General features: G+C 40.0%; 1 protein-coding gene across 1 annotated transcript in view; it reads right to left on the reverse strand.

The window, feature by feature from the left end:
• Window positions 1–3,757: 3,757 nt before the first annotated feature.
• Window positions 3,758–25,203, reverse strand: part of LOC107206346 (cytosolic phospholipase A2 epsilon-like) — a 32,966-nt gene continuing 11,520 nt past the window's right edge. The window contains exons 2-19 of the mRNA XM_033515224.1: window positions 23,375–23,511; window positions 20,012–20,143; window positions 18,890–18,930; window positions 18,417–18,459; window positions 17,578–17,641; window positions 16,744–16,907; window positions 16,379–16,471; window positions 15,819–15,856; window positions 15,013–15,148; window positions 13,288–13,424; window positions 12,624–12,846; window positions 11,093–11,207; window positions 10,457–10,594; window positions 7,353–7,460; window positions 6,287–6,478; window positions 5,712–5,878; window positions 4,385–4,571; window positions 3,758–4,171 (exon numbers count right to left, since the gene is read on the reverse strand). Coding sequence (XP_033371115.1) covers window positions 3,963–4,171; window positions 4,385–4,571; window positions 5,712–5,878; window positions 6,287–6,478; window positions 7,353–7,460; window positions 10,457–10,594; window positions 11,093–11,207; window positions 12,624–12,846; window positions 13,288–13,424; window positions 15,013–15,148; window positions 15,819–15,856; window positions 16,379–16,471; window positions 16,744–16,907; window positions 17,578–17,641; window positions 18,417–18,459; window positions 18,890–18,930; window positions 20,012–20,143; window positions 23,375–23,511 — 2,324 coding nt within the window. The 3' untranslated portion in view covers window positions 3,758–3,962. The remainder of the gene's footprint in view (window positions 4,172–4,384; window positions 4,572–5,711; window positions 5,879–6,286; window positions 6,479–7,352; window positions 7,461–10,456; window positions 10,595–11,092; window positions 11,208–12,623; window positions 12,847–13,287; window positions 13,425–15,012; window positions 15,149–15,818; window positions 15,857–16,378; window positions 16,472–16,743; window positions 16,908–17,577; window positions 17,642–18,416; window positions 18,460–18,889; window positions 18,931–20,011; window positions 20,144–23,374; window positions 23,512–25,203) is intronic.

Consider the following 25,203-nt stretch of genomic DNA (forward strand, 5'->3'; position numbering starts at 1 on the left):
CTGAGAAAGAGAAGGCTGCAATAAGCAGTAGTTGGCAGGAAAAGTTAGACTGCTAGAGGCCAAGGAACCATCTTTTCTCAGTGTTTAAGGACAGGAAAAAAGAAGAGAGAGCTGGGAGCTAAGAAGTACTCACAGTGTGCATATCAGGTAAGTCCAGATGGTCAGAACCTCAGCATTTAGTGCCATGACATTTTCTAGATTAGAGATTTTTAGTTATTTTTCTTTTTAAAGGACCAGCCTATTAAGACTGCTTTGAAAAAAACAGAGGAGTGATATACCTTTATCTCTGTTTTGAATGCTTGTGTCCACTGCCTTTTAGTTCCTGATTTCCTCTTTCTTTTCCTCTTTCCATTCCCTGCCATATTTTCTTTACAATTGACTTCTTGGATTTCAAAATGTTTTCTTTCTTTGTCCATCTCAATACCTCATAGCTAAAATGCCATTTTCCTCTTTTTCTCAGTTATTGTAATTTGTTTTTTCTTCTATCCTTTCTCCCTCCTCATGTTTTATACCATCTTAATCTTACTTAACCATTCTTAATCTTTCCCCTTTGTCTCATATCTCCTCTGTACTGTAATTGTTCCTCCAGAGGCTTCAGGTTTGAATGATGTAGGTTTGGTCATATTTGGAACAAGCATTAGGGCAGCTGAGATCAGGCTGTGACATCTGGATGAGATGTCTAGCTGCATGGAAAAAAGGAGATAACAGTGGATTAGAGGGAGTGCAAAGGAGACCTCAGAACCCAAGGAGACATGAGATATGACAAGATGTCACATCACAGAGTTTTGATATCATGAGCTGGATGTCTGGGAGGAGTGCTGGAGAAGTACTTTATGGACACTGCAGGTGTGCTGGGCTTTAGCAGGAACCCTACAAGGGAGAGATTTTCAGGAGCAATTCAAAGGTTCAATGGCACAAATGCCACAGAACTCTCAGCCATTTTAACTGTTGACCAGCTTACCATGACCAGGGCAGAAGGAAATAAGGCCTTGATGCAGTGTTATCACTCCAGTAAGACAGTGAGATATACGCTGCACATACACAGAAGAGCTTTACATGTAAAAAGGTTTTAGCACACAGTTTCTAAGATGGGAGTTCTGTTCTACCACCCATATTTTCCAATATGTGTCTGCTGTGGCAGACACATTTCCCATCACTCACATGGTGCAACGTGTAGTCTCATGTATGACTAGTTCACTTCTCTCAGAATGTTTGCAATTATCTCTTGTTTGATCACTCCTTGCACTACAGGACGGCGCAAAATGCTGCTGCCTAGCATCCCATTAGGTCCTGTTTCTTCAGTGGCACTCACCCAGTAGGACTGCCCAAGTTCTCATGTGCCTTGTGAGGAGTTCAAGAATCCCACTGCTGCTTTCCTTGGGTTCCTGTGGTCTGAGTCACCTCACTGAGCTGCTCAGTTCTTCATGCACCTTTGTGATAATCAGAAGGGCTGGGGCACAGCTGCAATTGCATTCTAATCCCTTCACTTACTATAGATAATGAATAGGTAAGAAGGAAAAGACAGACACAGAAAAGATTCAAAACATATTAATTACAACTAAGGAGGTCAGCATGTTAGTGTTTATAGCTCCCATTACCACATATACCAAGAGCTCTATCTATTAAAACATTTAGGAAAAATTAAGTTAACTCCTGCTGGCACTAACACCATGGTACAGCATGGGCCTAGATTTTTGCAGTGCTCCTCTCCCCCCCAGTTAGTTTTCTTCCTCAAAGGGATAATTCCGTGAGGTCACTCCTCTTTCCTGTGAAAGGGGCACTCCCAACGTGCAAAACCAAAAAGTGCTTTTGAATGCCCACATTTGAATGCAGCTGTTACCTGCATTCTTGTAATGCTTCAGTACAGCCCAGAGTCAGAGCAGAGGAAACATACCCCATTAAATGCTGAGACAGAATGAAACAATGCCACCAGACAAAGCCACACAAAACCTCCCTGCTGGCCTGCAAGGACAGAAGACAAGGATCTCCTTCTGCTGGGAGGTGGAACAAGCACCCTAGCAGGTACAGCAGAGAACACCTCAGTGGCACACAGAGTAAATGGGGCTTCCCACTGTTAAACCAGCAAACAAGAGAACATCAAGGGAAGCAAAGAGGTATAGTTAAAGGCAGGAGTGGGAAGAGAGAAGCAGGCTTCTTGAAATTTGGTGTCATCAAAGACTTGGATGGCAGGGGTAGGAACTTCATTTGCAGCTCTTGGAGGCGCCTGAAACCTCAGCTGTAAGATGGCAGTGGGGAGGAGTAGCAAACACGTGTGTCACACCAAATGGGGCTGTCATAATGATAGCCAGGGAAGCCTCGGAGGGAAGTAGAGCTGGGACAGAGGAGAGGCAATGCCCAGAGGGACCAGATGACTCAGCAACAGAGATCACAAAGAGGGGAGCCCTTGATGAGCACCAAGTAAACAGCCATTTCAGCACACCAGAGGTTTGAACCCAGGCTGCAAATTGGATAAAGGTGTGAGGGCTGGAAAAGCAGCCGGGGTAAGGACACAGCACACCTAAAGGGGCTGAGGTCATCGGAGGTGAGCATGGGAGACTAAAGACAGCGAAAGCTAGAGGAAGACAAGGCATAAAGGAATGATTGAAGGAGACACAAATCATGATAGCAGGAAGAAAGATAATTTTTTAGCCATTGAGAAGCTCATGTTTAATTTTTAATTAAAACTTAATTTTATATGTTTGCTATGATACATTATTCATATCTCTGTGTTTGCCAATACATGTTACTTCAGCACAGACAATCTGCTGCATTTTATTTAAATTTTGAGTAATTAAGGGCAACCAATACTGACTGAAGCATTGTATCTTTTTATTTTAGATTAGTATCTTTGTTGTAATGAAATAGGTTTGCATAGTATTTGTCTTATTAAAATTCTTTCTAAAGCAAATAATTATTTTGGTCTTCATCTCAAAAATAAGCAGTTTCAACAAATTACCTTGTGCTATTTATAGTAGTTCCATATATCTTGTGCTGCTTTTAGACAGGCAGGGACTCACAAAGTCATGCAATTACCCATGAATTACCCATGGATATCAGTGTAGAGCACTTAGCTTGCCTTCTCACCACAAAACTTATCTCTCAGCTTTTGATGTTTTAATTCTCACAGTATCCCATCTTATAATAACAAGAAATAGTATGAAAACCACTGAAATTAACAGGACATGGATACTGAATTGGATCATCTAAATACCATGAATGTTCAGTGGAAAGTAGAACCGTGGATTAGATAGTTATACCTGCACTGGAAGAGCTGATCCTGACTCACAATATGGCTTGAAACAGTAGTTTCCAAGAGATTTTCAAAAACTAAATACTGCTGGTGTAATAAAACCTTAACATATGGAAATATAGAAAATGTGTGTTTTTCAGGTGAAGTCTCAGATTATCTTTTATGTTTAGCTTGGCAGGTTATTTCTAGAAAAAATTTCTTTCTGACAATATAAGAAAATACAGTTTTCATGTTCTTTGAAGCTGTCTGCATTTATCATGTATTTTTCTGTTGCACTAGATTTGGAATAAATTAAATATCTGTAGCTCATTTTTCTTCACTTCACATACAGTTTTTAGTAGCATAACAAATTTTGAATCTGTCCCAGATTTGTGCATTTAAAAAACTTTTCAATAAACTCAATGTTTTCCGACCTTAAATTTACTGCACATACACATATATGCATGAAAAAGAAAAGTTCATCGGCAGTGAAATCCAACATAAATAAATATGCACAAGTCTAATCATTAGAAGAAAAGCACAAGTCTAATCATTATTTTGTTTGATTGGCTGATCTAGCATCATCATGTGGTAGAGAGGAACCACAGCCTAGACAAGTCTTTGCTTTCCAAAGTATACTATGCTCATTTACAGACAGCTCTTGATGATTCTCCAGAGAAGGAAAAAAAACCCCAAAATCATGCAGATATCTTTCTGAAATTCAGGTGAGTGTTTATTTTTTGTGCTGTCTTTTCTGCTCTATGGCTGAATTCAAAGCCTGAAGGATCAGATGTTGGTTGTTCTGAATGTTGTAACTGGTCAGTTCTATCAACTTGTCAAACTCCTCCTCTGTGTAGGTAAAACTGTTTAAGCAGTAGGGGGAAAAAATGGTAGAAACATCCACATTGCCCTGTGCCATCTCAGCAGGGCTGCGCTCCACACCTGACAAATAAAGAAAAATCATCAGTGGGGTATAGATATGGCTCCACCTCCCACTTTCCAGGTGGGGCACAGGGGTACTCCTCGCTCCCTTGGCATTTGCATCGCTCTCCCATGGGAGGCACAGCAGGGGAGGGAGGAGACCACGCCACACCGTGTCTCCCATCCCACAGACAAAGGGCTGCCAGGTGGTGGGAGGACCATCCCATGGCTTACCAGGCTCTTTGTATTTTCTGAAGGAGTCATTCACCAGTGGGAAAAACACCACAGTCGGTGCCTCTGGGGTCTCTGTGTCTTCAAAGAGGTAGCACTCCTTTAGATTTTTCTTCTCCTCTTCATTCATGTGGATTTTGGGAAATGGGATTCCCTGCTTTTGAAAGTATTTGGAGGCTTCTTCCAAAGGCTGAATTCAGTCAGAAAAGAAGAAAATGTCAGAAATCCTGCCTTTTCCACAACTTTTCCTAATGCATCCATCAAAAGATCTTCACAAAGATTTGGGAGCAGGGTTCGCTCTCAATATTTCTTCTGTTCTTGTCTCTTACATGAAATATTAAGTGCTATTAACAGAACAATTCAAGACTCAGCCTCCAACTTGTACTCCTGATTGGTGTTCTACCTTCTCCTCATTAGCCTTTATCTCTACAAGGTAGGTAAAATGTCCATGACTATGGGAAGGGTGGCCTAGCAGCTTGGGATACAGAAAGCTGCCTCTTCTGGAGAAAATACTGAAACAATTAGAATGGACAAGAATCTGAAATAGTAAAGTTTTATAATTCAAAATTAATTTTTTTTTTTTACTAGGCTTAAAGTATTTAAAAGCCTCTGTCCTAGATGCTTTAGGATGATTCTGAGAAGTGATGTAAGTAAACAGCAATCTGGGACCAAATATCATCTTAACTGAAATGTTAATCCTGCACATGTGTTAGCAGTTTTTGAAAGCAGGATTTTGCTTCCTGACTTTGGTTGGCATGTATGAGAATTTTAGTTCTCAAGAATTTCTGTCTTATCTATATCTAGTACCAGGAATTATAGACCAGGTTATTAGACAGTATCTGAGAGAGGAAATATTGTCAAGGGACAATTCTTTTCCACAGTTTCAAACAACAACAAAAAAAATCCCATTACTGTTCTAAGGAGAACTGGACAAAACATTTCTAATTATACTACATGTGGATAATTTTATATGACCATTACAACACAACCATAATGAGTTCATCAGTGGTGGTAACTAGTACCAGATAAACACTCCATGTAAGTGTAATCTAGATAGCCAAATGGAGATCACAGGAGCACACAGGTCTAAGAGATAGCATTTAATAAATAAATGCTATTAAATAAAACTAAATAAAATGTTTAGAAATCTGATATTACTTCTGTTCTCAGGAGATTTACCAGCATCACTTGCACAACCTAAGCATCTGCACAGGGAGCTGTAGACCAAGTATCCTTTTTTCCCAGAATTAGTTTGTCCTGAATTTTTAGGAGTTAAGGAGGGCTAAAAGGCAGCAGCTGTGTATCAAAGAAAACATAGTGTTTTTCACACCGAGGTCTGTGATCCAGAAGAATAGTTTAAGTGCAGCACAACATCCACTTTCCTTTCTGGCCTCATGAGTGGTGGATAGCTAATGTCGATGTATCCCGCTGTGTCTGCCAGGCACATGAACTCTGCTGTTTCTGTCAGCTGGTTGGGAAAATGCTCTAGTATGGTATCTAAAAGGAAATATTTGTTATGATGAGTGATTCACTGAAGAAACAGTACATCTGTTGTTTGACTAATAAGGAAAAATTAGGAAAAATGCCTCTTGGTTCTCCATTACACTGACTTTTCCCAAAAGACCCTGATGCACTACATATGTTCAGCCTTCACACATAAAAGAAAGGCCTGTTCAAGGTACGAAGAGAGTTCTTTCATTTCTCATGTTGCTATTCTTCCACCACACAAGAGGAGCAATTTTCTTTCCCTGGAGTCAAGGAAAATCCTGAAGCTGATTTGACTGTACAAAATTTACATCGCTATCTTGAAATATTCATTTCCAAATTTTCATCATCTGCCCTCTCTTCACTGATGAAAACACCAACCATCTAAGACAGCAAAAAATTATATTCTAGGATGTTTACCTTTCCATATACAGAAGTTTTTGCTCTGAAGGTATTCATTGTGCAGCTGGAACCCCTTCAGGAAGTTGTAGAACTTGGAAACCATCACCCGCTCTGTCAGGATCTGCCGAAGGATGCCCATGATGCCACATTCAGGGGTGACCAAGTAAGTCTCCAACTCATGTCTCCTGTCTGATGAAGAAGGCTCTTCTCCTGAAAGATAGAGGAGATGAACAAATTGTTGCTTTGATACAGTTCTTTTCAATACTTAAAATAACAGAAGGTATCTCATGTTAGCTAGAGAAAAGAAGATACTAATAAGACATTGCAAAATACAGAGAAATCAATGTCAAAATAGGAACAAGAAGAAAATTAATCTTCAGTAAAGCCTATTCCATGAGAAACAGAGTGGCAACAAACTTGCTAAAACTGGAAAAAGTGATCCATTCTTAGACAGAACTCACAGATCGATTCCCTGTGCAAAGGTTAGGGTAGGTTCAGAATCTGGACCTGTTCCTTTCAAAATTAATAAAAAAATAAGCTTTGGGGGGGACAAAAATAAAAACTGTCAGGAGACAGACATCAACAAAAGTACAGAGAACCTCATGAGATTGAGAAGAGAGTCAATGACTCTATCACATGGTTTACTTAGCTTAGGGCTTTGCAAAACTTCCATGGAGAATGTGATAGAAACCCATAAACCAAATTCACAAACTGTCTTTGAACACAGGAAGGATAACCAAGGCCTCTTAGAAAAACACAGGTTTACAACAAATCAAAGAAAATTGAAATGGAGTTGCATGTAATCGAAGTCTTCAACAGCAATGTATGAAAAGCACCAGCTGCTGAGGCAGAGAGAGAGCACAGCAGTGAGGTGTTCATTACCATACAGAGGCTCACCAAAGGGCCCCTGGCAAAGACAATCTGTTTAAAACCTTCAGTAATTTTATATTTACATAAATTCAGAGAGATTAATGGAAATAATATTTCTATGAATAAATTCAGAGAGGAAACTTAGTTTGATACAGCTGACAACATGAAGCCTCTGGATTTATGAGGGACCAGGTGAAACAGAAACATAACTGACCAATATCAACAGTGCTGTGTTGGGTACACCTCAGTGAGCGTCTTTGTGTGGGATCTGACGAATGCCAGGCATCCAAGAGGTTGTAGGAGAAAACATTGCTCCATAGGCCTGTGCAATGGTAGAGAGCAGAGAAACTTCTTCAGAAACATTCTAATGGAAAATATCCCATTAAAAAAACAATCTCTAAGCTTTGCAAGGGGTATTGGAAAGCCCTGAGGTTTCCAAATGATCACCAAAAACTATATAAAGTTCTTTTCAGCAACTAGCATTCTGTTCTCAGGGAGGAGCATTAATAGTTTAAAACATTGTGTGAGGCCTTCAGCCACTGTAATTCATTGCCACATAAAAACCAACATTTTCCATCCCATAAGCAACTGTCATAAGTGAGCAAAACCAGGCCATTTCCTATAAAATAGGGGTCTGGTCTACAAAATATATCATGTACAAGTGAATACTCAGTCAAAGGCTTGGAAGCTGGTCCTGGACAGTCAAGAATCAAATGGTTAGAGAACAGTCTGGGATAGTCTGCAGAAAAGTCCTCTAAATACAAGACATCCTTGCTGTCCCTCTAAAATTACTCTCTGCACAAGGTCTTTCGAGGAAGACCCTTCTTCTTCTATTTGTTATTATCATTCCCATAGTGCTTCTCCCACTTTTGCCACCCCATGTAAAAGAACATCTAAAAATGTCTCCACAGTGCAGAAATCTCAAAAAGTCTCTTTTATTTTGAAAAGTATCTCTTCCTCCACAGCTCTGTCACAGGCCCCAAGAGGAACTCTACCAGAGAAGGCAGTTCTGTGCTTTGTGTTGAAAATCTCTACCAGTGAAAGCTTTGCAAAAGCCATACATTGTAAGGGATGCAATAACTTGAGTTGCACAATAAAAAAAATATTCATCCCATAAATTATTAACAGAAATACAATTTCCTTTAAAACATGGCTTGTTTCTAGAGTGGGACAGAAATCCAAGAGCCTTCTGTTTTACAGGAAGTCCTTGTAAAAATAGACTCACTTAGGAAATATTAGAAATGCATAATCAAGAAATCAGATTGGGCCTCTCTGGATCTACACTTAGCTGTCAAGCAGAGTTCATTTGCATATAATTACTAGCCAGTTTCTGTCAAGACAACCTCATCTCCCGGCAGCTTGAGAAGTTTCTGTCCAACCCTGCTTTGAGAAGACAACTCCTCTGGTTTCTCCTGTCTTGGAGTCTTCTCACTCTGAAACTCTTCCGGTTCCCTCAGCCCTAGGAGTTATACACTGTTCCTGCATTTTAATGACTCTCCAATATTATTGTCCCCTCAGAACTTGTTTATAGTAACATAGCAACGTTGCCCTAACCTCTTGCACTGAATTTTCTTTGTACCTATATTGGCTGAAGTAAGAACTGTGAAGGGATGGTATCTTACTAAGCCAACAGAGTTGGAGAGAGTAAAGAAGCTGTTAATGAACCCCAGCCTTTCTTCTGGAAACCTGAGGGTCTTGTATCCCCATAACTCATCTAGTCCTTTCAGCTCTAGCTGAAAAGCTTTTTCCTCTCCCTGCAATATTTAAACTATCAACCTATAACTAACAGCACATTTTGGTAGTAACCCAAGAGGGCATTGCATGTGGTATCACTAGATGGCAACATTGCTTTAACTTTCCACCTTATCCTTTATAAAGGTACACCCGTGGCTGTGGGATCATGAGGCTCGGGTGCTGAGCTGAGAACAGAGCTCAGCCCAGGCTGGATATATTGGGTGTGCTTGCTACCTGGCCACCTTGGGTATGAACACACTACCCCGCTGCTGTTGAGGAGCTGCAATGGAGGCACAACATGCTCAGAAGAAGGCTCTGTAGTCCCACCTAGCTCTGTGGCCTACCTCCCACCTCTAATAGCATAGTGCTTAATGGAAGAGTAAAAGAAAAAGGGAAGAAGAAGGCATCTCTTCTTCAGTGTACTCTCCAGCATCTCAGTCTCCTGGCTTTAGGATTTCTAGTAGTGGCTGCATCTGAACTACTGTGTTTCAGAGCCACCAGTGGGATTTACTGTGCATCAATTTCACCTGCCCTTTTCAGATCTATTTATACTCTTGGATCCTGTGTTTTCTTCTGACTTTTCCCTCAGACAACTTTTTCCTTAACTCATGACATCACTGAAAGCTCTTAGCATAGCTAATAAAGCTGTGACATTTAGTGCTTGTGTGACTGAGCACAATCTTTTGTTTCTTATGCCTAACCATTGTCTCATGTTTTGAACACTATGATTCTGGACTCCTATTGCAAAATACAGACATTTACAGCTTCTCTGAATACCAAATTAGGAATACCATGTGGTGTTGCTGGCTATATGAATTTTTCACTTTATAAATTAACCATTTTTCACTTGTATCCTTGGTGTCCTGTTGTGCCTTGTGTTTATTTACATGTATGATATCTGTTTGATAGCAGATGGACTTGTCTGCAGACAACTTTACCCCAGAGAACCCACATACAAAGAAGTGTACTAGAGAGTTTCAGTATTAAGCAAAATTAAAACAAGAATTGCATAAAACCTGCAAAACAGTTTCTCATATATTACTGGGTGCTACCCAATTTCCTTAATTAAGAATGATAAATTTCAATTATTTATCATGGTAGTAAAATTACAAAGAGTACTATTAAACTTGCAAAAGTATCAGTAGCAGTTCACAAAACTATCCTAAATTACCATATTTTATAATAAAGTCAGTAACAACACTGCTTTGGCATCTAAGATCATGCCATTCATAGACAAATTTGATTTAAAAATTTTGGTTTCAAAATACAAATATTTTTTGTGTGGAACTCTTATGCTGATTGGTTCAAAATGAACTTAACCCCTTCAAGCATCCCTGAAAGTTCAGGCATGAGCATCACTATTCAAGACAAAAGCAACAGTGGGTAGTGCAGTTTGAAGCTTCCTCTCAGCACTTTTAGCCCATCTCCATTGTCTAAGAAAGTCAGAAGTAAGAACAACATGGTGTACAATTGGTTTCAGTCCTGCATGATGTAGAGCACTTGTTCTGATATGCAGGGTTTGCATTATATTGAAAATAAAGTACGTATTTATGCAATTCAAATTTTTGCAATAGAGCACATTACCTTTCATGAAGCAGATTCGGGACTCAGGAAGCTTCTTCATCAGGCGACCCATGAAGAACTCGCTGCCAAAATCCTCTGCACGAATGAAGGCGCCATATTTCAAGAACCCAACCTCATAAGGGGTGAACTCCACCCATTCTGCAGAGACATAAAACAAACTTTTAGATCTTAATCTTATCCCTACTTCCCTGCTGGAAGGGCTATGAAAAGGCAAAAAGACAGCTGCAGGATAAACCTGACCACAGACTGGCCTTCCTCAGGGTAAAGAGTTATCATTCAACTGGTGTCAGCCACTCATCAGTAATGCTTCGCAGTGTTGTTCATCCAGAATTTTCCAATGACCCTCTCCAGAGAGAACATAAGTGAAATTTATGCCAAGAGGGGTCAGCCTGAGTTACCCTACACATGGAGCTAAGGCTTGTGAGTACCTTGTCTGTCCTTAAACACCTTCCCAAGAATTCTCCTGCCCCATAGAAGATAAGTTCCTCCCATAGCCTAAGCATAAAGTCTGGAAATGGAAAAAGAATTTAAGGAGGAAAAGAAACTCTTTGTAAATGCTATGGGTCAGCTGTAGAAGAGGTTGAAGTAGATAATGCAGATAGTTTAAACACCAAATGAGCCCATTTTTGCCATCACCTTTGAACTCTGAAAGGCTGTAATCTTCTTTGATGTTGAGGATCATGTAGATAGGTAGGGGATTTTGACCCTGACTCAATGCTTCTTGCTCATCTGAGAGCTTGTGGTTATTTTTCTGTGAATTGACAAAAGACAAAGAGCAAAATCAAGGGACCTTCTTGGCACAGTATATGGGCTTCCAAGAGTACACCAAAATACTGTTTCCTTCTTGATTTTGCTATTCTCTTGACTCATTTTGTGTCCAAACATTTTTCTAACAAAGGAGTGATCTACATATTTACACATCCACACAAGCTTATTTAATTACAGGCAGAGTTGTAGGATGCTTTTTGAAAAAATGGTCTCCTTTCTCATAAATACATCCACTTTACATGGAAATTTGTTCTCACAGGGATGAACAGAGTAAAATAAACCAAGAACATGACTCATTAGTTAGACTAACTACTCATACTTGTAGAAGGAGACACAGGTTTTCTGCTCTACAGAAACCCCTTCAGCTGCTAATTATGCATTAAGAGGTACATGGGACAAAACTCTCAACAAGTTTGCAGACAACACTAATCTTAGTGGGAGCTGATGATCTGCTGGTAAGCAGGAAGGCTCTGCAGGGAGATCTGGCCAGGCTGGATCAATGGGCCAAGGCCCCTGTATGAGGTTCAATAAGGCCAAGTGCCAGATCCTACATCTGGATCACAACCACCCCATGCAGCACTACAGGCTGAGGGAAGGGAGGCTATTAAGCTGCCCAGCAGAAAAGGACCTGGGGGTGCTGGTCAGCAGCTGAACATGATCCAGTGTGTGTGTCCAGGTGGCCAAGAAGGCCAAGGGCATCCTGGCCTGTATCAGCAGTAGTAGTAGTAGGACTAGGGCAGTGATTGTTCCCCTGTACTCAGCACTGGTGAAGCCACACCTCATGTGCTCTGTCCAGTTTTGGGCCCCTCACTATATGAAAAACATTGAGGTGCTGGAGCATGTCCAGAGAAGGACATGGAGCAAAGGCAATGGAGCTGGGAAACAGTCTAGAGAAAAAGTCTTACAAGGAACAGCTGAAGGAGATGGCGTTGTGTAGCCTGGAGAAAAGGAGTCTCAGGGGAGACCTTATCACTCTCTACAACTTCCTGAAAGGAAGTAGTAGACAAGTGGGGATTGGTCTCTTCCAAGCAACAAGTGATAAGACAAGAGGAAATGGACTTCAGCTGTGCCCAAAGAGGTTTAAATTGAATATTAGGAAAAATTTCTTCACTGGTCAGCATTGGAACAGGTTCCCTAGGGAAGTGGTGGAATCACCATCTGTGAAAGTGTTTGAAACTTGCGCAGGTGTGGCACCTGGGGACATGGGTTAGTGGTGAACAAGATAGTGATAGGATAATGATTGGACATACAGGCCTTTCCAACCTTAACAATTCTAAAACCCATTTGTTAATCAGCAGAAATCATCAGCTGGATAATGCTGGCATGCTCTCAGGCATCTGTCCCTGGAGCTTCATACAATAGTATTCAGTAGCTAGAGAAAATATAGGAAAAACGCTACCCCATCATCTAAGGCTTTTTCCAGCAGAAGGCCCCAAAAATCAACACTAGAGATCTGGTATCCCTCTTGCTTCCTCAGTTTTAGCTCCTTTGCATAGTATTTCAAGTTCTCCAGGGAAAAGCAGCTTAGCTTGCACTTGGTCATATGTCTGCGGACTTCACCGATCGGTATTGATAGATCCTTGTGTGACCAGTCAGCACTCTGATACAAATGTGACAAAGTCCTGGCGGAAAGAAAGGAAGTGCACTGTCATATGCAGAGAAACTTTCACTTTTTAGACTTAGATTTAAGGTCCACATCAAATGAACTAGCTGAGTTTCTTTAAAAGCATCTTTTGGGCTTAGTTTATTGTTGAAAATATTTTTTGATTTAGAGTTTCCCAAATCACTAGTGAAACTTGAGGACTTGAAAAAAGCCCCTCTTTGCTACTAAGGTTTATGCACAAGGCTGTGATTTGCACCCCAGTGACTCAGGAGGAAAGACCCTAGAGCTGAAACAAAGAATCAAGGAAAATTCACTGGCTTGGGAAATGTGCTCCTAACGCGGGAATAAAAAATGCTCAAAACTGAAGCAGTACACCTTTCTTTACAAAAATGAAGAGTAAGTATCTCACACAGCACACTATAGAGATGATGAGAGATGTCTTTGTTTGGGATGTCCTTACCATGTTGAACCAGATGACCCAGTGATGTATGAAATGGCATCCAAGAGACCCAGCTTTTGAAGACCCAACAGGTTGCCTAACAGAGATGTCAGAGCCCGGGTGCCACCTCCTGTTGTCATCACTGCTACAACTGGTACCTGTTTAATCATCAACACAGCAGTGGTAAGCAACACTTTGTTTACCCACACAAATGATCAGTGCTGAGTGAAATGTAGCATGACAGCCCCACAAAGAATTCCAACATTTCACCACTTCCCCAAGCATGGAAGAAAAATAATGAAAACTGTGTGTTTTGCACAAGACAAAAAAACCAAACCTAACTAACTAATATTGAGAATTTTGATCAAAATCAATCATTTTGATTGTAGATTTTTACATGCTGGCTTATCAAAACTTACTGTTTCAAGGCATTTCAATATTAGACTGCATTTTCTGCATCAAAACTTATTGTTTCAAGGCATTTCAATATTAGACTGCATTTTCTGCATCAAAACTTATTGTTTCAAGGCATTTCAATATTAGACTGCATTTTCTGCAGCAAAACATCTTCTCTTGAGAGGTTTATTTTGATAACAAGCAGAGCTCATCCTCTCTGTAAGTCAAGCATAATAGCTAGATTACATTTCCTACAAAGTACCTAGAGTATATGTAATGCAGTGATAAAGCCTAATTGTATGGAAATCTAAAATGTGTTACAGGAAGACAGATTTCACTGAGAAACCCACTGGGAGAAGATGAGCCCACTGACATTTTCCACACACATTTCCTGGCAATTGCATCAAAGAAAGACTCAACATTTTCCTGATTCAAATCGAACATTTCAGGTCAAAGCAAAGTATTCTGATTTGGCTTTACCTGACTATAAGGAAATATTCTCTTGCTGGAAAATCTGAAAATAATAGTTAGAAGTACTTCCCCTAAAAATTCTTATACTTGAGAAACTGCTGGGTTTTTTCATTGAAACTATTGTGCCAATGAGAGACAATGTAATATGATCAGTTTGTGAGCAGAGGCATAATTTATAATATCTAAAACCATGCTGTCATATATTACCTAATATGCCTTTGGTCCACCTGTCCTGAACAAAGGAGAAAACACAGGTGAAAAAAATTTAACCAGCTCTCAAGTTAGTTCTTAATTTCTCAAGCTCCTGATCACAGACCATGCTCCCTCCCTAAAGCACCAACCATCCCCACACTAGCATGAACATTAACTAATATGAACCCTAGCTCAGACAAGTGGATTAGAGAAAAAATATTGAATGTCTTTGTTTTATTTGAGGAACTACAGCTGAGATGATGAGCACCAGAGGAGAGTCTATAATAGGTCACTTTCTCATCAGCCAGTATTATGCATCACTTTAACTGTTAGATTTTCTCCCTCCAAAAATCTGATAAAATACCTTATGAGGTCTTGGTGACTGAATGATCAGCTAAAACATTCGGACTATCCAGGTCTATAATGCACAGATGAAAAAGAAATAGAGAAAAAAATTCTGATTTATGGCATTATGTTTTCTGAAGAAACATGTATCAAGAGGGTTTGATACTATCCTGGTTCTCACATTGCTTCATCTAAAGTAGAAAATGTAGGAACACATTCCTCAATGCTTTACATGGTGCAGTGAATGTATCAGGGCTACTTAAGGAACAATATGCAAAAGGCTACGAGCATGACACATTCGTGTTACACAGTATGTTACAGTCCCTGTGGTCCTCCCCATACCTCATGATCTTGTAGGTCTTGTTCTAAATGTAGTGCTTTTTTCAGAGCAGAAGCCACAAACTTCTTCCTTTTCTGCAGGAAATTTTTCTCCTCCGTACATAGACCAAACTCCAAGCGAACATCTAAGTTTCTGGACCTCAAACAAAGGCCAGGGTTAAACAGGGTATGCACAATCACTTAAAATTAGTAACTGGATGCTTGCTTAGAAGTTGAAAATCTATTATGAGGCTTAGAAAAGCTGCTACTGCGGCCCCACAAAAGCACATCACAGATAGTATAGATAAGGTAAAGAAAAGGCTGATGAACTGCAAAATGTAGCAAAATCTTACAAAAAGAAATATTCTTTATTACTACACTGATTATCAGAAAGTGTCTAACATAAATACTACAATCCATATAGGATACTACAAACAGTGGAATATTTAGGATTTCTTGCCTCAAGACCACCAGATTTTATAAATACAAATACTCTGTATTTTTAACATTTTTAACATGTTAAAATCATGTCTTTTTAATTTAAGTAAGGAAAGGCAAGTAAACACATCTTTTTCTAAATATATAGCTCTACAGATGTTGCAACCAGAAAACATTATTCTCCCCATCTTAACTGAACTTCTATATAGCAGCATAACAGGAAAATCCACCTAGCACAATTAACCACCTTCTGGACATGGATAATGAACATAGGTGAATAGGTAAATATAATCATTAACTAAATACTTTCTCCCTTAGTTTCAGAAATAGGTAAGAAGGCAAAGAAACATCTTTTTTTCACAACCACAAAACTCAAAAACAGAATTTGTTACCAGTCATTTGACTTCACATGTAAATTGATTGTCTCATCCTAGGAAAAAAAAACAACACACAATATAAACACTGGAGATCATTTTATGTTCTTTCTTTACCATCAGCTCTGAAGCCTTTCTCTTTTTCTAAAAGCCATATTGAACCACAAAGCCATAATAATCAGAAAATCTATCTAAATTTCAAAAGTTTTCCAAGTCCACTTTATTTTCCTTATATTGTTTTATACTAAAGATAAAGAGAGTCGTGTACAGTAAAAACCAACACCAACTCTGCCTTGGTGTGCTCCATCCTGCCTCATCATTTGCATTTGCTCTGATCCATGTTAGTCCCTGAGGTGGCCACAGAAATCCCTTTGTCATGTGTTTGGCTGTGATTTCTTTGTTCTGTTTGGTTCATATGAAAACATACAGGTTCAAAATGTTAGGAATTATTAGGAAGCTGAGAGCACTAACAATTAAATATCTAAACCCCTACTTCACACTGATCTAATTAACACACCCCCACTGATTTTTGGTCTATAGCTCTAATTTATTTATTCTAAGAAGTTGGTATCAATCACCTTTGCTACTGCCACTTTCTCACTGAATGGAAGAGAATCCAGAGGAATAGTGAGGGATGCATGGCAGTCTTTTTTGTCTTCACCTGAAGTACACTGAAAAAGAAATTATAATGTAGAAAAATAGTTCATATATACACTGTACAAAAGCACTGCTTACAATTTACTTTTTTCAAATGGGGTCCCTTGTCTAGCAGTTTTCAAGTTGGCATCTAATATTTGCATGTCTTCAGGGTTACAATGCTGTTTCAGAGCGGAAGTTCATGAAAGAGAGCTCTTTACTAAAAATACAAACTCTTTCCACTTGCCTCAGTCAAGTGCAGAAAAACACAAGTTTACTGTGCTTACTCAAGCTAATGATCACATACCGAGCAGAAATGAGGCTTCTTGTCTGCTAGAGCCATGCACAGCTCTGACAGGCTGTACTTGATATAATGGAAGTTCAGGGGCTTCAGAGGTTGCCAGAAAGAGCCCAGTGACAGGGTCTGGCTCTTCTCATATGATCCCTTCACTGAAAACAAGAAGTCTTTTTCTAGAACAAAAATCCAAACACAGAAAATATATAGAGAAGTTAATGACTATGATCTCAGAAATGGAACGTTAAATGGTCTTCCAGAAGTTTATATATAAACCATTTAGCAATGCTTCCAAACTCTATTTGTCCAGCAAAGGAACATTACAAGAAATAAAAGAAGAAGAAAAGCAAACAAGCAAATCAAAAACAAACTACAAAACTCCAAAAAGCTTATAAAGCTGCAGTAGATATTTTAAAAACTCAGACATACAGACAAATTTGACAAAATGTAAGTTGAGACAGAAATATATATTTTCTTCAACTTTACAGCACTTGTAAGAGTCATTCCTTTCATTTCAAAGTCCAGTTTTTATAATTAGTTAGCACAGACTCACTGTAACTGTTGAGTCTGTAAACCTGCGTATACACTCCTAACCATCCAGTTCCTGTGCTCTAATTGTAAGAATAAAGTAGGAGAATTACCAGATGAGAAAATGAAAGAAAACAAACAAACAAAACCAATGTGCACAGACAAAAATCCAAACAAACAAAACCAAAACAAACTAAAACCAAAAAATAATTTAAAAAAACATACAACAAACAAAAAAAAAACCCCAAAGCAATCAACCAACCAAGAAAAGTCACTTAACCAGAAAAGAAGAGGTTTGTTTCTAGTTTGAAGTCTAACCTGAAGGCTCTTTCTTTGTCCATCTGTTGTCCCCTAGAACTTCCAAGCAGGAAATTTCACGAGACTGTAGCAGGGATGAACAATGCAAGATTAAAGTATAAAACATCCCAGATGTGAGTTTATAAAGTATAAAGTATAAAACATCCCACTTTACTGCTAGCTGTCATTGGTCACCTGGGTCCCTGGGGTCTGGAAAATAGCCCACCCTGTGTTGGTTAGGCTGATAAGAGAAAGGCTTTGGCACTCTGAGAATGTGACAGGCTTCAACTGAAAGAAAAATTGTTGTGGTGGTTTTGGACAGCACTGGGAAGAAAAGGGAATAACAGGGGGGCAAATGGGAGTGTGTTGAGACCTCCTGAGGGTAAACTGATGGGTGGGCCAAATCACAGGGATGTCCTTGCTGGTCTGCTTTGGTGAAGCTGGACAGCCAAGTGCTACCTCCTTTAAGTAATGAGTTAAGGGCAGCTGAGAAAGCAACTTCCATATCATCCTGTGGAAGTGGGGAAAGCAGGATGCCTGTGAGGGAGTCACAATAGAAGATCCCCAAAGGAATGACACAGTGGCAGTAAGCCAGTGAAGGACCACTTCAGGCTTTGCCAAGAGGCTTGATATCAACCTGTGGTGGTGAACAGGTCTCTGGAGATCCCAAATGACTCTGCAAATTCTTTCCTAACACATCCTTCCAAGGGGAGCAGCACAACAGGATGGCTACCTGTGTTTGACCCCCATCTCTCTCCCCTTCAGCCTTGCCTGCAGTGGGGTGTTGGGGCACCTGCCAGATTCACCATTCCCATTGCTATCATGACCACAAAGATATAAGAGCAATAGTTTAAAATTACCACTAATACACCATTAGTCACAAGCTTTTCAGGAGGGACTGGACTGAAAGAGAAAAAAAATTGCAATCAGAAGTAGTATCACCTAAATACACTCCTAAATGAACACCAAGGAATAATACTTTCCTTGAAGTTTGTCTTATCATTGACATGTCACTGATTTTTAATTTTAGAAGATATCTGAAATATGCTTGGGTTTTTTTTTTTAATGATAATGGTAAACAATAGTTGTAATAAGCATGATGACCACAGTTCTTACTATCCTCCCTCTTCAAGCAAGTAATAGGACAAATTAATAACCAGGATGATTCTTGGTAGGTAAGGAAGACAGAGTTTTAGCCAATATACAACTAACTTAATTGACACCAGCCTTTACTGTCATGCTGGGCATTTTAAACTATTTTAGACTAAATGGTAGTATGTGTTTGACTGTTTACAAAAGGGCACATCTATGGTTCCGTGTGGGTGTTACTCACATGCTCTCCGATGTAAACTCAACCTCTAGCATCTCCTGTGTCTGTAAAAAAATTGATTTATTATAAGCATCTCAATTAATTTTCTTTCTCATTAGCTATGGTTGTCAATTATTATTCTGGCTTCTGAAAGAGTCCTTCAATCAAATCAAATTTCCTTCCTGCTCCAGGGTATAGTCTGAGGAGTAAAAGCATTTGAGTTAGAGTGATTTTGAAAGTGTTCTCCCTCCTTTGTTAACCATCAGTCCTCAGGCCAAACTGCCCTGCTCTGTTTGGTGGTGAGGCAGAGTAGAAGGGCAGGCAGTCCTGCAGCAGTAACTGTTGGCTTAAAACTGTCTAAAGGCTTGGGTTTGTACCGTGTAATGTTATCTGAAGAGGGATACTTCTGTATAGAAGAGGGCATTCTCGGTTCTTCCAATTGAAAGGACTCCTATAACACAGACAACACACTGAGCAGTGCCCAGACAAGTTAAGGCAGACTGCCTGCCAAAATCACTGTGGAGCTGAATACCTATACGTACCCTATAAGAAGAGTTAGTGAAATAGCAAATCTATAGAAGTATCTAAATTGAATACCCACATCCCATGTTGAAGTCATCATGTAGGTGTTCAGGCACACTGAAACAATAAAATAGTTTGAGCAGCTGGCCATCAACTGGTTTTAGCACCTCGGTATGGATCTTTGTATTATCTTTGGGTATATTCAAAATAATTACGGGGCAAGGAATCCATTTTTAAGTGAATACTGCCAGAGTATGCCCAAACTCACAAGTGCTTTTGCCAAGAAAAGAAATTCTAACAAAGAAACTTTGTGCAATTGTGATCAAGTTTTGTATTTCCAACAAAACCTGTTTGAGCGACAGAGACAAAAAAGAGGGAAAAAAGGCAACTCTGGTGTCAGAAAAAACACCTGCTAGGAGGTTTGTTGAGCTAGCAAAAGCCTTCAGGATCATGTCCTTGTCTACTTTGCTGATTAAGATTTGGAAGGTTCTTCACAGGGTATATGAAGTGCATACCAAGAGGAAACAAACTCTCTTACCTACAATTGCTTTAAAAGAACTTACTTAGGAGATAATATCAAAAAATGTATTTTCTTCCTGTGACCAAGGCAGTTTTATCACTCACCTTTGGATTTAGCTGAAATGTCAAGTGAACAGTTTCTCCAAGCTGGACTTTAGCAACATCAAAGAGAACAGTGAAGAGGAGGTCATCTTGAGTGACAGCATTTTCATCATAGACTTTCATCTCAAGAATATTCTGTGAACAGAGGTACAGAATTAGGATCCTATTTTGAGACCTCACAGAGACACAAGATGATGTGCTCAGCATGTTAAGAAAAACAGAGAAAGAACAGGGAGAAGTGAGAGAGCATGCACAACCTTTGCATCCACACAGAGATGAAGAAAGATATTCTGAACCTAGCACAGAGTTGGGTTTATTGTTGAGTTGTACTTCAGAATAATTTAAATGACAAAAGCTAGTAGAATCACTGAATATGGAAAAACATGTTTGGCCTCCAGTTTGGTTTGAGGTCACCATTTTTTTCTGAATTGTAGAAAACCAGACTTTGTTGCTATTGGTAGAATAAAAATCCTTGGATATAAGCAGCAATTAAAATACACTAAGGATGCACCATATAATTACTTCATGGTTGCATAATTTTATCCTGTAAATTATTAAACAGATCACATGCAGATAATTACCATGTAATCTACAGAAAGTGATATGCTTTTGTTAAATTGTACAAATCCTGTATACATCTCCCTCCTCTGTCACCTGTCTGGATGGACAGGAGAAGGTAACAGCCTCTCCTGTGCCTGATTGGTAGCTAGACATGAGCTGGCTCAGAGATGCCTCTCAGAGTGCTGAGCGAGTGAACTTTAACTGCTGTTTTCTCAGTGGGGCAATAATTCAGGCCTCCCTCAATATATTCAGCAGCTCATTTTCATGCAAATTACAGGGAGCACTTATCTCAGATTCTTACTTATGCATCAGATTTAACTGCAACTTGCTAAGAGGCTTGATGTTTATTAAAGGCACAGGTAGGCTCATGGTCTTGCACACAAACACATGGATAAAAGAGATCGAGCACGTGAACTTGCTTGTCTTAGAAGCTCATAATGTATCTCAGGAAAGTCCATACCTAAATGTGATAAATGATTGACTAGACATATACACTGAAAGGAAGCCACTCCAGAATCCAACCATTCAATTTTTACATCTATCATCCTGCAAGAAACCAGCAAGGGAGAGATGGAAAATGACCTTGAGTTTGCAGTTTACTGTCAGAAGACAGAAATGCTGCTGACCTTTAAGGCCACCTGTGTAAAAGTATCGCACTGTGGTCAACCATTTCCATGACACTTGCTTACAGAAACATACTGTCGAGAGGTAGAGACAAGCAGCCATACCATCTTGGTTCACAGGCCAGCTATAAATAGCCTGTAAAGGATTATGGAAGGTGATGGAGGTAATATGCTTAAAAGCAATAGTCTGCAGTTAGTAGAAGGCAAGCTTGCACTGAAGAGCAGATCAGTTCTCCTAGCTGTGATACTGCAATAGAATATCCTTATTTGGCTTAAATGACTGACTTACTTTCTGAGTGACTAACTGATTTGCAGTCCCAGTTACTCCCAGCTCACCAGGAGAGGCATGCACAGGGTGCAGGCTGACCAAGGGAGATCTCTGGCTGCACCCCTGGGATGATGTGTAGGAAGCAGCCAGGGATAACTGGGAAGTTCACTGTTTCTGTCTCTCCTGACAGAGAATATGAGGGCAGCATCACTGGGAGCCAGGCAACGAGCAGAGATAGCCCTTGGCAGGGCTGTGTGTCACCAGCTCTGGGAAGGGTCACCCTCCTGGAACTGTGGAAGTTGTGCCTAGAGCACAAGCCTGGGAAGCCTTTCTAGCCACCTGTTTGTCAGACATTCATCAAAACAGATGCCTGTCAGTAAACACTGCTCTTCCTGGTAGGAATCAGCACAAACATGCCCAAACAGGCCTTTTCTTCTGCAGTAACAGTGTATTATATGGTTTTACTGAGCTCTGGCTACCAGAGAATGGGAAGATGAATGCCTCAGCAAAACACAAGACAGCGAAGGAGAAAACAACCAGACCAGCAAACGCTGGTTCTGCTCAGAGGGTAATGAGCACAGGAATTGCTCAAGAGCCTTAACTGCTGAGCTTTGGTTGTCCCAGATCCCCAGGACACATTTTTGCAGCCTACACTCAAGCCACAGCCCCCACCACGCTGCTGTAGCCACACACTGAAAATTACTCCAGCTAATGCCACATGTTTTGTCTCCTGGTGCAAATTTACTGAAAGTAAACATAAGGTCTTTCCAAACACTACTCCTGAAAAACAAGTTCAAGCAGCTTCTGCAGCCAAGATATTTTTTTAGCTGTTCTGTGTGTTAGTGCAGTTTTGAAAATCTTTTCAGGAAGAGCAGGTGCTTGTGTGCAAGAGTTGCACATCAGTGGATGTTTGTTCCCATGCTGCAATGTGTGTCCCATGCCTTTCACCTCTGGTAAAACTGCAAGGCTTCATGAAATTGTGCCTCACTGGCATTTTGAAAGAGGCTGGAATTTTTTAGGTTTGCAGGGAGAGCACTAGCTGTAGGCACTGATGGGCAGACATGTGGAAGCTGAAAGCAATACCAAACAGGGCCAGTACCACCTTACTGTGGAAGAAAGCCTGAGAACATGTACCACGGGCAACTTCTGCAGTCAAAGGCAAGAGAGATTGTTCACTGGAGACCCTGTGGTGTAGGAATACATTGAGCTATTCCAAATGCTCTTTTGGAGGAGTTTATCAATTCTTGAGAGAGCCACAGGACTGGCCTGATTATTTGCTACTGTAGAAAGTCCTGATCTGGCACCAGCATTAGGAAATGAACAGTGCAAGCTGTAAAGCAGAGACTGATTGCCCCTGATGTGAAGTAAGCTTGGTTTACTTAGCCTACCACTGATCTTTGTGGACTCCTGGACTCTGATGTTGGTGCTGTCTTTTGGAAGGAGAAGATAGTGGGACTTGCAAATCTTCTTAAGCTTTAACATTTATCGTCATGATAAAAGTTCATGAAGTTCTCTTTAGCAAACTTCAGCTGTTGCTTTGTGACTTTTTTATTTCTGGTCGTTACAAAGGAATTGTTAAAAAGTACAGCCCTTTAATGCTTCCACTACCTAGCTCATACATTTCTTTTATGCTATTCAATTTACTCTGAAATTTTCACATTTAATTGTGAAAAGCAGTGATGAAAAATTGACAAGTGATAGAACAGTATAGGAATAGTTATGAAATATCTTGGTTATTTTTTACATATCAGAAAATTAAATTCAATTTTGCTGCTACATTCTACTCCAAATGCCCTTACCAATATTCTCGTAGTCCCTCACGCATATTTATTTCTATTTTTATTTTGCCCTACACATCGATCACACGATGATGTCTCTGCCCCAAAAGACAAACAAATGCACTCTGCATCTTACCTTTACTTGGCTCTGGATCCTGAAGCAAAATGTTTCATTCCACACTGGATCTTTGCAGTTTTTAATGGTTTTGGTCCGGACAGTCTCGGGGGAAGCGGTGGGCAAGGACAGGCTTACATAGCAATCGGTTTGGCTAACTGTATTTGAAAAGATATGTTGTAACTAAGAAATTACTACAAATATCTTAAAGCATAACCATATAGCACTAAACACATACAGCAAATTGAAAAATTGAGGTGTTTCAAGAACTTTTCTGACAGCTCTTTATTCAAAACCATTCACTACTGTTTGTTACCTCCTGCAAGTGGGAGCTCAGGTCATGAATGGAGATTCAAAGAAATTTCTGCAATAAAGACAACTGGTAAGAAAAGAGTACACAGAGCTAGTTTGACTTAACAAACCCGTTATTGGTACATCCCGTGTCAGTTGCAAATCAAGAGATTTCTGTGATAGAGAAGTAAAATGCCTATGCATTTTAAGATAACCTTTTTCAAGAGTAAAATACTTTTTAAACCACCTTTCCCATCTGGTCTGCTGCACCCAGATGTCTGCAATCCAGTCCATGTAATGAGCTGTCTCACCCAACATGTGATCACATCCCTTCACCATGAAAAACAATATGAAAAAAATAGCAGTGTACTTTTATCTTACTGTGATTTAAACTCTGAGCCCTGATAGAGAAGAAAATTCTAATTTCTGAGAAAGGTGGTCATGTCTCAGAAGGTTGCACAGTGAGCTACAAGTATGGCATTAAATCTTGACACACAGCAGTTGTTCTGGGTTTGTTTTGTCTCCAGACCTGTCTGGGTGGGCACAGCTATCACAGAATCATAGAATGGCCTGGGTTGGAAGGGATCTTAAAGACCATCTAGTTCCAACACCCCTGCTGTGGGCAGGGGCACCTCCCACTAGACCAGGTTGCTCTGTGTGCTGGGCACTGCCACACCGTGTGGATGAATTGTCTCCTGTGGTTTTCCAGAGTTTCCAGGTGAGTGGCAAGGTGGGTACTTGTAAATCTGTGCAACTAACTTTCCCTTGGTGTGTCAGTCTGATATATGTGGAGTATTTGGTGGTGGTTGGGAATCTCTCTGATACTGCTAAGGAGTATCAATCAGAAAATTGATTTTTACCAGGGAGCAATGCAGGGCATTTGCTCCTAAGAGCATAAAAGAGTTGATGGCTCATGAACCCATGGTAACCAACTGAGACCCTGACAATATAGTGAGGAATGGTGGGGCTCAGTATCTCTACATGGTCAAACACCCTTTCCAGCCCTCCCATTTTGAGCAAATCTGCTGTCCTTTCTAGGGAATTGACATTTCTTTTGTCTGCTGGGCAACTACAGCTGTCTCCAGCTCTAAGAACTTGTTGTGTATTTACAGTATAGCTCAGATTTGGGTAAAATAACAGGCACTTTGTTACTGTGGGATACATGCTAAGAGGCAGCATGACCAATTGGGTAACCTGCTGGAAAAGGTCTCATGACATGTTGGTTCCAGTCCCAGTTCTGTCACAGACTGCTAAGTCACTCTGGGCAATTGGTTTCATTTAAATTTATCTTGCTTCTCCATCTACATTTCCCCACCAATAACACAGTGATAACTATCCTTTCCACTTTTGTAATCTGCTCGGATGTGACCCAGGAAGAGAGTCTGATCAGTAATTATGTTATTCTTTCCCTATCAGTCTCTTGATTTTCCTTCTACATTTTCTTTAAACTTGTGGGGTAAACCATGCTGCAATGAATAGGTGTTGCTTAAAGTAATTTGTGCAATCAGGATAAGCATGTTTTATCTTTTAAGTCTTCTGATACTGTCTGAACATGAAAC

This window comes from Parus major, chromosome 5 (genome assembly GCF_001522545.3).
Source record: "Parus major isolate Abel chromosome 5, Parus_major1.1, whole genome shotgun sequence".
Taxonomy (NCBI): domain Eukaryota; kingdom Metazoa; phylum Chordata; class Aves; order Passeriformes; family Paridae; genus Parus; species Parus major.